Genomic DNA, 10,599 nt, shown 5'->3' with positions numbered 1-10,599 from the left:
CGGTCAAGCCATGGCCTCTCTGCAGGATACGAGAGATCAGGCTGTCAGCGAGGCAAAGGAGCTGCGGTTACAATTAGATGAGATAAACCAGACAGGCTATTCACCGTCTCCCACTGTTGGCTCGAAAGGAGAAGTGTGGAGCCTAAAAAATGCACTTTCGGCACTGCAGAATGACAGGGAGAGGATGGTACGTGTCCTTGAATTATACTGTACCATATAATTTTAACCAAGAATCTATGAAATGTGTTTGTAACCTAAAAATGACATTGTTCCTCAGTTGGAACAGCTACGGTTGCAGCGTGCTGAACTCGATCGACTTGGCTCAGGTGAACTGTCCAGGATTTCTCAGGTTCTTGAGGAAGAGAGAAGAATGGCAGGGGACAGAGAGAAGCTCTTGTCAGAGCTGAGAGACAGAGACTCTCAGATGGAGAGAGATAAGCAGGAACTGGAGATGCTCAGGTGAGATCATCTTTGCCTGACTGCTAGTGACATTTTGGTTGTTGTATTAAAGAGCAAATTAAGGATGTGATTTAAAAAATAATCACAATTGTGTCACTTAAAATTCTATATTATGTTTTACATGTGTAGGTTAGAGAGGATGGACTGGCAGAGCCAGGCTGAGGTCCTGAAGCAACAGACCCTCACTGCCCTCTCAGACAGGGACCAAGAGCTGCGGCAACTTACCTCTATGCTGGAGGAGGCGCGGGCATCAAAACAACGGCACGAATACACGCAGAGACAGGTAAAAGCAATACCGACCTCTTAAAAATCTGACATATAGCCAGATCCTTTTTTCGAATTAGTCCATCTTGTTTTAAGCAGAGAATGTGTGTTGTAAATTTATGTATAGTTCCTCAAAGTCCATGATCTGTTTTGTTATTTTAAGCATGCCTTTCTGTGTCCTTTAGGGAAGTCTGGCTGTAGACGCTGCCCCTGGTGGCCCTCTAGAGCACAATGAGGGATATAAAGCAGAGTGTATTGAACTCCAGAAAAGGTTTCGCTGTTAATTTAGCTAATAAACTAGTCAATAAAGTCAACAAACTTGACACCTCTTTTAGATATAACAGTCATTTATAGATATGGTTGAGATATCAACTCTCATTTTTCTGTTTTAATGTGTTTTAGGCTGGATGAAGAGACAGAACAGCGACTGAGAGTAGAGGAGCAGCTCATTGCTGCCCAGGATCATATCAAAAGGTTTGCCTACAAGTATACCCAGAAAGTCCTGGCTATTTTTTTCATCATTTTTAATGGAGTAACGCATACTGATAATTCACTCATAGTCAGACCAGGACAATGAGATGATTTGTAACCACTTACAATGAAGTATATCTTTTATTTACTTTCTATAGTTTCACACAAGGGGAGTGGCAGACAGCAACTGAAAGGATGTCAGAGACTGCTGTCCTGATTGAGCCACCAGAGGGCGCCATTACACGGGTAAACGCAAATGCATATTACAGTGACACCAAGTCTATTGTAAATCCAACAATGGCATTATAATGCAATATTTAAAATGGTATTTTATAAATGATATGAATTTCTCTGTATGTCCCTCAGACTCGCAGTGGTGGACCCGGGCTGCTGCGGATGCTGCGAGTAGCGTTCTGCTCTCGTCAGCGGACCCCTCTGCTGTTGTCATTCTATCTGCTGACCGTTCACGTTCTGTTGCTGCTATGCATTGGAGGATACCTTTGAGACACGGCATGTTTTACTGAGAGAGAAAGAAAGTTACATATTCATTTACTTATCATTAAAAACATATTGACAAACACATATTTATCCAATTTACAGTTTTACAAAAACATGCCTCTGGTCTTATTTACCAAAATTACAGCTAATCTGCTATATTGTTCAGAATGCTTTTTGTCGAAATCAATTCCACCTACTTTGGGAGCTCGGTGAAAACTAGCAACACTACACAACCTAGTGCACTTCCTTATGAACATTATTTTACAGATAAGAAGTTTCTCATCAATGAAGGAATATTTAAATATATTTTGTAAAATGAAAATGGAAGTTGACGCTGTACAGGATCAATGGTTTTTCTTGACACATTAGAATCATACATTGGTTTTCATCTCCAGTTTTCTCTCTAATGGGGTTTTTATGGACATCTTGAATAACATTTTCTAACAGGCACTCCAGCTTCCTGTAATTTGTTTAATTGTTATTGTTTTAATTAATTAAATGGAAACATTCAGATGTATTAGAATAGTGGATACAAATACTGTACATCTCTGCTAGACGAGACACGGCTAAATTCTTTCAGAAACAGTCTGAGCGTGTCTTAGTCAGCTTGGTGCAATACTGTCATTTATGTTTGGTTATTTTAATCTGTATTTTTTTGTTGTTGGTTTATTTGTTTGCTATTTTGGTGTATTTGGTTTGGTTAGTTGTAACACACTACACTATGTTCAGTCTGGACTACTATTCCATTTAATCGCTCTTGATGACTTAAATCAAAGTCCTTGGTTTAAACTCTGCTATTCATGTGAACAGCAATTTGTTTGACATATTTTTTCCTGTTGTAAAATATAAGCGCCTGTGCTCAGCTTTCATGTCTTTTTTTTTTAGCCAGAATCAACGGACTTCCTATGATGACGCCACTACTGTCAATATTGATCTGTTAAGGCTGTACTGGGCTGCAGTAGATTGTGATTAAATGAAAATGTCTCGATTTACAGTGAGATTTTAAGCACAGCCCAATGAGTGTTTTATCTTTAAAATCTGTGTAAATGATCCTCTCCCTCCTTTGACCCTGTTATAGGGGCTATTTTTTGGAAATAAAGTTTATTTATGGGACCACACTCGGTGTGATGTGTGGTTTCATGTATGACAGCTGTCCATTAATGTCAGCCGCGCGTTCACGATTCGGACGCGCGTGTTTGGTAGGCGGCGGGCACTCGAGCGCAGGTGTGGACTACTGTTTATCGCACACTGATACTATATACGGACACGCGGCTGTCAGTAAAAGCATTATAATGTGAGTTATCATTATTGTCTGTCTGTATTGTTGTTTGCAACGATGAAACTTGAAGGAGGTTATTGTATCAGGAAACGGCTGCAACATTGCGAGTTGCCTGAACTTTACTCGTTTCAGGAAGTCAATGTCTTTCTTTAAATTGTCTCTTTTCAACGTCCTTTAATCACTGTGTAAATCAAAGTTTAATTCAACTTTGACAAGAATTATGTAATTCAAGGATTTAAACCTTTATTTAGTCTTGACAAAACTAAATGAGGAACTTGCGAAGTTCATTATACTTCAAATGTCAATGTAGCTAAAAATGTGTCTTTCGTGTAACTATCGAACCATAATGAGACTTATTTGGATTTACCTGTAAATATAATATCTTAAAAGTTTTATTTCACATGTCATATTTACCTACAATTTTAGGCTACAACTTGTTTATTGTACAGAAGTCCAGTACTTCACTAAAAATCACGTTTAAGTGACGTTTTATTTTTTTGTGCATTTGAAACCCAATGCATAAATAAGATGTTTTTCTAATGCATAACATTTCGACTATCTCTGTATCCTTAGATGTGGAAATCAGTGGTGGGACACGACGTTAATGTGAAGGTAGAGTCGGAGGGGGATGACTGGGAAACAGATCCAAATTTTGAGGTGAGCAAACCTGAATATAACATGAACGCACGAGCGTTTCAGCATTAAACAAAACCCTTTGGTTAGGAGTTAAGGTTGTTGTTTTATTGGTTTAAGGTCCTAAAACGCTACAAATATTTGACGAATAGGTTAAAAGTGTAACCCTGCTCACAACATGTGGTTGTGTGTTTTCAGAATGATGTCTCTGAGCAAGAACAGAGATGGGGTGCCAGGACCATAGAAGGATCAGGTCGTAAAGAACCCATCAGGTAATTGCATAATTGGCATGTATTTATGCATATTCGCTCCATTTGATTCTCTTAAGCAAAGCATTGCTAAATAAACATTCCGTATTGTTAAAGATGTAAGAGAATATGATCTCAAATAGAGTCAAGACAAGTTTCTGTAATGGCACCGCCTTGCGCAGCAAAAGGAGGAAATAGGAAGTGGAAACGCAAGTGATTTTAAGTTGCATTTCCAAATATGGAGTGATAACTGCAAGTTTACATCATGTCACGAGCCGAATAAGGTTTCTTTAAGTTTTAAATACAGTCGTAATGTAGAAGTGTGAAATTAGAATGGATGCACTGCAAAGAATTCTGGGTGGGTATGAGGAGTGTACAACAAATGTTTTACATTGCAATGTGTAACATGTGGTAACATGCAGAGTGTCTGTGTTTGTGTGCAGTATTGCAAAATTGAGAGAAAAGGTGTCTCAGGAACACGAGGTGCTTAAGAAGAAAGAGTTGGAGAATTGCCCTAAAGCCTCTTACGGCTATGGAGGGAAATTTGGAGTGGAAAAAGACAGAATGGACAAGGTCAGACTGAGACTCACAACTAATACAATGATCTAATGTGATAATTACAGTATATATGCCATATAAAGTTATCAGCTAACATGCTAGAATGCGTAAATATAATGCTTATATAACAAACTAAATAACAATAATTTTGCAACAAACCAAAAACACCATTAAAAGAGGTTGAAACAACTTATTTTATGCAAAGTGTGCTATATTTAAGAATTCCAAAGCAAAATTTAATCTTGACATGTTCAGATTTCATATCAGGGACACCAAATGCAATTGATTTCCACATATTAATACTAATTTAATAGAAATATTTTTTTCCAGGGTGCTTTAGGGCATGACTATGTGGCAAAGGTAGAGCAGCATTCATCTCAGACAGATGCAGCACAAGGTTTTGGGGGGAAATTCGGTGTGCAGAAGGACCGGGTCGACAAGGTTAGAAACTTACTCTGCTTCATTCTTTTTCAGTACCTCTGTGATTTCAGAGATGCATTGCTAACTTCCCAGTGTATTCTTTTTTTTACTATAGTCTGCTATGAATTATGAGTATAAGGGGCAAGTGCAGCAACATGCATCTCAGAAAGGTAAATAGACACTTAAAGATCATAGATCCAACATTACATATGCAATCCATGTGACTACTATACTTAAAAGATGACTAGCCTAGTGGTCTGTTTTTCACTTTTCATAAATAATGACTGTATTTGTTGTATTGAACAAAACTTTCTGCTCTTATGAAGATTATGCCAAAGGTTTTGGTGGCAAATATGGTGTGCAGAAGGAGAGGGTTGACAAAGCCGCGATGGGGTACGACTACAATGGCGAGACTGAAAAACATCAATCACAGAAAGGTCAGTTAGATCACTTATATTGACCAGTATCCTCAGTTAATAAGGTTTTTGAGGTACGAGTAGTTCTGAAGCATAATTCTCTGGTCTTCTTCCAGACTATGCAAAAGGTTTTGGTGGAAAATATGGGGTGGAAAAAGAAAAAGTTGATAAGGCTGCTTTGGGTTATGACTACAAAGGCGAAACAGAGAAACATCAGTCACAAAAAGGTATCATGTCTTTTTTGTGAAAGCAAACGCTTTTAAAACCCTTCTTTATAATAATTTTGATGTAAGCTTTGTTATGACAGTATATCTTTGCATTAGATTAATCCATTACTCTTATCTTGCGTTGCCCAGTTTATACAGGGGTGTTAAATATGTATGTGATGTATAAAAATGTAAAATATGATGTTGGGTGGAAGAGAGTGTGTTACTGTATGAATACAGATACTAAAACAAGTCAAGCATGGAATATTAATGATGTTTTAAACTAATAAAATATAAAACATGAAGGGATGTTTTTCTGTTCAGGGATATGAATGCACATTACGTATCTATTTCAGACTATGCCAAGGGGTTTGGAGGCCGTTATGGAGTTGAGGCGGATCGCATGGATAAGGTACATTTAGGAGATATTACAGATTTATTTTTTATACATATCAAATGTTCAGTTCAATAGTTTTGAGGTAATGAGCAAGGTTTTTCCCACACAGAGCGCAGCTTCGTTTAATGAGATGGAATCCCCATCATCATCTTATGAAAAACCTAAAGCATTTGAGCCTTGTGAGTGTCTGTTATATTATAATGCCATTCTTGTGTAGGAATGTTTGTTTTATACAGTGGCTCCAAAACGTATTTTGACATTTAAAGGTCAAGTGAAATTTAGCACAACTCACTCCACCTCTACGGTGGCTGACACAGGACTAAGATATTGTCATGTTTATGCTTCTTTGCCGAAGGAGACAATTTATTTATGAAACGTGCTCTTTAGAGCAGTTTGTCCGTTTAGGGCTACTGTAGAAACAAAATGGTGAATTCCATGGAAGGGGTCCCGACGTGTATGTAGATAAACATAACGCTTTATTATGTAATGTCTTTATACACATCTGAAAACATAGTTATGTATATAATATTGCTGTTTAAGCTGTAGCCCCGCTTGAAATGAATAGATGCTTGGACCCCGAAAAGGTATTCCTTACGTCACCACTTAACAACCATATATAATTATATATAAGTTATACTTAGTATGTCATATTAATGATGAGATACACTGTAAAATATGTAAAAATAAAGAAATCGCCTGGACTGTATTGTAAAATATAGAAAAACATTTCAGAAAAGATCTATGTGAACCTAAGAAAAACTGACTTTACACCTCATTGGTTAAAAATAATTTGTTAGTTCTGAGAAAAGCATTTTATAGCATCATTTGTATTCTTGGTATATTTTATGCAATGAGGTGAGATTCATACATTTAAGTGCAAATAATAGAGTCAGAATACTTATTGTGGCCAAAATAGACACTTGCTGATCTACTCCTGTGTTTGTAGCAAGTGTAGGAGCTGGAAACCTGAAGGCTCGGTTTGAGAACATGGCAAAGGCCTCTGATGATGAGAACAAGAAAAGGGCAGAGGAGGAGAGAGCAAGAAGACTCGCCAGAGAGAAACGAGAACAGGAAGAGGCCCGACGCAAACAACAGGTTCACACACGCATTTAAACATGTTAATAGCCCACACACACTCACGCATGTATATATATGATTTTAAATGGAAACACATGATTAAAATAGATTATGAAAATAACCCACCCACATACACAAGCCTTTGTTTTTTGTGTGCCAATGAGTACATATTATAAAAAATAAATTTCCTTGTGGTAACATAGCTTAACCTGTTTTGAACCCGAAACAATTTTTTAATGCTGGTGATGATCTTCACTCTTAGGAACAGAGTAAACATGAAGAAGAGGAACACGAAGAAGAGGAAGAGAAGCAGAAACCGCCTCCTGTCCCGGCTTCCCAAAAGCCTACACAGACATTCAGAAAACTGCCTGAGATTCCCAGAGATGAACCAGAGCCAGAGGCAAGACCACACAAAGTCTGTACACAGTCAAACATTTCTCTTATGTTCTCAACATTATCAATAATGCATAAGTAATGAACTGATGGAGTCTCTGTTATGAACACACACTGTATATTAAGGTTGATGGTCTGCTGCTTTGTGGCCGCTAACAGGTAGGGGAACAGCCCGACTTTGAAGAACCTTCTGGCTATGAGGAACAGCCCGACTATGAGGAACCACCATCTCTGCCACCGCGCTCAGATGACCTGTTGGAGGACGAAGAGCTGGAGGAAGCAGATCCCGATCGAGCTCCTCCCCCTCTACCACAGGAAGAGGATTATGAGGATGTTGGATCATACATTCCTGCAGGTTTGAAAATCGTGATCTGTACGATCTGTGCTACAGTGATTTGCCGAAAATCCTGATGTGCTTGATAAAAATAAATTAAACTAAATAGCAGAGAAATTGATTATGAATACCTGTGATTTTTGAACGGACGGTTCACACAAAAATTCCCTGTGACTGAGTGACTAATGAAAAATTTTGAACAATGTTACTTTCTTTTAATTCGATAAACTTTCAATTCATTCAAAGTTAATGTTGCTTAACATTTTGGCTAACAAATCCTATTGTGTTCCACCGAAGTACATCTAAATTAATTTATTAACTTCATTATTTATGACTTTTTTTCAGCTGCTGATCATGACTATGAAGATCTCGGTGGTGGACAGTCAGCCGTGGCCATTTATGATTACCAAGGAGGTACGTACACACCTATCCAGGTTTATGTGAATTTCACTGCATGAAATTTGATTTCATTGTTTAATTTATTTTAGAAAGGTTTACTATCTGAATTGACTTTTAATAACTCATGTAATTGATGCCTGCTGGGACGTTAGTTCTGCTTACATGTTGTTATGAATATGAATGTCTTGCAGAGGCCAGTGATGAGATCTCCTTCATGCCAGATGACATCATCACTAACATTGAGATGGTGGATGAGGGTTGGTGGAAAGGAACATGTCATGGGAGCACTGGCCTGTTTCCCGCCTCCTTTGTGCAGATCATGTAGTTGACCATTTCCAAAGCAAGGTCTGTGTTCAGAATACCATATTAACATACTATTTCTATTCCTGCAGTATGTGTGACGGGAACACACAGATGATCTTACTATCTGCTGGAATGTATAGTATACAACAGACCATAGTGTTCAAAATACTGTATACTGCAACTCAATGATCTTCGTTATGATGATCTTTTAATTCATTATTTGATCAGAATTTAATTAACAATGCAAAAGACACGTTTTTTTCTCAGTATGTTTACTGGACATCACAAATATAATGCAATGACAATTTATACTGGAGTTTTGAGTAATGACTAATAACAAGAAACGGCATATACTGCGCAGTAATTAAAACAGTATATGATATGCGAGTAGATATTCTATTTTGAATGTAACTAAACAAAATTCCTATTGCATTTTTATAAAGACAACACAAGTGCAATATGCAAACATGTACAGAATGACATTTTACATTATTTGCTTATTAGTTATTTTTAGTTTTGCAAAGACTTCAATGCAGAGGTATTGTATTCTATCTTAGAAACACGCTTGTAGTTGTATTCTAGGTTTACATACTGTGCTGAGCTATTGGCGTATGCTTGCACCTTAAGTATTCAAGACAGTTTGTTTTCATTTACTGATTCAATGTATGCATTCCATTAAATAATCACTAAATAAATGACAAATATGAGTACGTATATTGTATTTATTAAGATAAAGAAATGTTTTATCCATGAATATGTCTGCAATTAAAGTATACACTTACAACTGTACAATTTAAAAATAAAGCAGACAAACATAGTGACACGGATAAAGAAAACACATTAATGTACGCATATTTTATTTGGAGATTCGGCCATGTGAAAATAGACTCTTTCTATATTTGTGGATTGAAGAACTTCAAATTACTGTCCAGTCACATCTTGCATTCACAATCCACAAACAGTGCTTGTTGGTAAAAGATCATTTAACAAGTATTTCTCTGCACACGGCTGCATAAACAATCCAGGATTATACAAATTGCACATCACAACGATGCACAGCAAGACTCCTGTACAGCAGTTACAGGAATGTTGTCCACAGACAATCGGGTTTAGTGTATCTACCAGGCAAGGCCCTTTTTTGGTTTTCCTTTCTTGCTCGTGCGTTTAGCCTTCAACTTTTTTACTTGCCTGTGGCTCATCCAGACAGGGTACTGTCCTTGATCATCCAGCATCGTCTTTTTATTGCGTTTACGGTCTAAATCCATTTTACCAGCATCCGCTGAAAAACAACATCACATTATCGCAAACATTTAAGCTTTATGCACGGGTTAAAAAACTACCACAATATAAGCAGACCAACTAAATTGATCAAAAAGATCTCACCATCCTCCTTCTGCATCTCCATCAACTTCTCAGCCGGCACCACTGTGGCAATCTCAGCCACATCTTTCATGGTGATCTCCCCTTTTTCTCCCTGACCCAGCGCAGCTTTGAGCCGTGTCAGTTCTTTGGGAGCATTCTTCTTTCTTTTCTCTGCCTTCATCTTCCTCTTCCACTTGCTGCGCAAACTCTTCGCCATCCTGATAAACACTGAAGTAACAAGAGAGGTGTCCAGAAAACAGCCATGTAGTGACATGTAGGCCTATTAAAGTAATTTGCTAATCAAACTGTTTTGTCTCTCTAAGGCCATTGTTTTTAATCTTATGCTTAGAAGACCTACTCAACACTACACGTCCTTTTTTTTACTTATTGAGCTATCTTTTTAACTCATTTGACGTGCTCTATGGCGTAATTTAGTGTAAGGACATTATGCGATGTTAGATAGATAACTAATAATAATTCTGCATAACCGTTGTCATTTAAATAGCTCATCACCTGTAAATCTTTATATGAGCATGTTGGTAAAATATGCCAGTAGTACTGCGAACCGCTATAAAAATTAAATCCGTTGTTAGCCAGTTAACCAACTACATATTTAACAGCAGCGCCTTCTACTTTCATTCACGTTATTGTAAAAACAGCCATTACAAGCATAATTATTGACGAAATGTTGATATTGTGTTATCCCATATTTAAAGCTATAGTCATATTCACAAAATACATATTAACTTACATTAACGCTTACAACACCTCGTACCACACGTGTATCTCTGTACAACTGTCGTTAAGCAGGTTCCCTACTTTTCGACACTTCTTGTTTTGCGACACAGCGTCATGCATTGACTGCACCTGTTGTGGAGCTCG

General features: G+C 37.6%; 3 protein-coding genes across 4 annotated transcripts; 2 read left to right on the top strand and 1 right to left on the bottom strand.

The window, feature by feature from the left end:
- Positions 1–10: 10 nt before the first annotated feature.
- LOC130547647 (golgin subfamily B member 1-like) lies at positions 11–2,810 on the top strand. Its single transcript, XM_057323765.1, has 7 exons — positions 11–187; positions 278–459; positions 589–742; positions 909–994; positions 1,126–1,197; positions 1,353–1,440; positions 1,561–2,810. Exons 1-7 carry the CDS (start codon positions 11–13, stop codon positions 1,696–1,698), a joined length of 897 nt encoding a protein of 298 aa, XP_057179748.1. The 3' UTR covers positions 1,699–2,810.
- A 52-nt stretch (positions 2,811–2,862) lies between these two features.
- hcls1 (hematopoietic cell-specific Lyn substrate 1) lies at positions 2,863–9,072 on the top strand. 2 transcript variants are annotated; one of them, XM_057323764.1, is made up of 15 exons: positions 2,863–2,986; positions 3,545–3,628; positions 3,803–3,876; positions 4,296–4,425; positions 4,741–4,851; positions 4,946–5,000; positions 5,157–5,267; positions 5,363–5,473; positions 5,809–5,864; positions 5,959–6,028; positions 6,796–6,944; positions 7,189–7,326; positions 7,479–7,674; positions 7,999–8,067; positions 8,244–9,072. In XM_057323764.1, exons 2-15 carry the CDS (start codon positions 3,545–3,547, stop codon positions 8,375–8,377), a joined length of 1,488 nt encoding a protein of 495 aa, XP_057179747.1. In that variant the 5' UTR covers positions 2,863–2,986; the 3' UTR covers positions 8,378–9,072. The 2 variants fall into 2 exon arrangements, with proteins under 2 accessions (XP_057179747.1, XP_057179744.1); XM_057323761.1 differs by having other exon boundaries at positions 2,864–2,986; positions 7,189–7,341; positions 8,244–9,070.
- llph (LLP homolog, long-term synaptic facilitation factor) lies at positions 9,064–10,597 on the bottom strand. Its single transcript, XM_057323772.1, has 3 exons — positions 10,469–10,597; positions 9,739–9,945; positions 9,064–9,634 (listed from the first exon to the last, which is right to left on the bottom strand). Exons 2-3 carry the CDS (start codon positions 9,932–9,934, stop codon positions 9,474–9,476), a joined length of 357 nt encoding a protein of 118 aa, XP_057179755.1. The 5' UTR covers positions 9,935–9,945; positions 10,469–10,597; the 3' UTR covers positions 9,064–9,473.
- Between the last annotated feature and the right edge of the window lie 2 nt (positions 10,598–10,599).

The sequence above is a fragment of the Triplophysa rosa genome, linkage group LG24, assembly GCF_024868665.1.
Source record: "Triplophysa rosa linkage group LG24, Trosa_1v2, whole genome shotgun sequence".
In the NCBI taxonomy this organism is placed as follows: domain Eukaryota; kingdom Metazoa; phylum Chordata; class Actinopteri; order Cypriniformes; family Nemacheilidae; genus Triplophysa; species Triplophysa rosa.
This window is presented reverse-complemented; position numbering and strand designations above follow the sequence as displayed.

Excerpts from the sequence above, each read along its gene's own strand:
- hcls1 (XM_057323761.1), top strand. The coding sequence starts at position 3,545 with ATGTGGAAATCAGTGGTGGGACACGACGTTAATGTGAAGGTAGAGTCG. Across the intron at positions 5,474-5,808 it reads GAAACATCAGTCACAAAAAG|ACTATGCCAAGGGGTTTGGA; the intron begins GTATCATGTCTT and ends TATCTATTTCAG. Across the intron at positions 6,029-6,795 it reads ACCTAAAGCATTTGAGCCTT|CAAGTGTAGGAGCTGGAAAC; the intron begins GTGAGTGTCTGT and ends CTGTGTTTGTAG.
- llph (XM_057323772.1), bottom strand. The coding sequence starts at position 9,934 with ATGGCGAAGAGTTTGCGCAGCAAGTGGAAGAGGAAGATGAAGGCAGAG. Across the intron at positions 9,635-9,738 it reads GGAGATGCAGAAGGAGGATG|CGGATGCTGGTAAAATGGAT; the intron begins GTGAGATCTTTT and ends GTTGTTTTTCAG.
- LOC130547647 (XM_057323765.1), top strand. The coding sequence starts at position 11 with ATGGCCTCTCTGCAGGATACGAGAGATCAGGCTGTCAGCGAGGCAAAG. Across the intron at positions 995-1,125 it reads TGTATTGAACTCCAGAAAAG|GCTGGATGAAGAGACAGAAC; the intron begins GTTTCGCTGTTA and ends AATGTGTTTTAG. Across the intron at positions 1,198-1,352 it reads GCCCAGGATCATATCAAAAG|TTTCACACAAGGGGAGTGGC; the intron begins GTTTGCCTACAA and ends TACTTTCTATAG.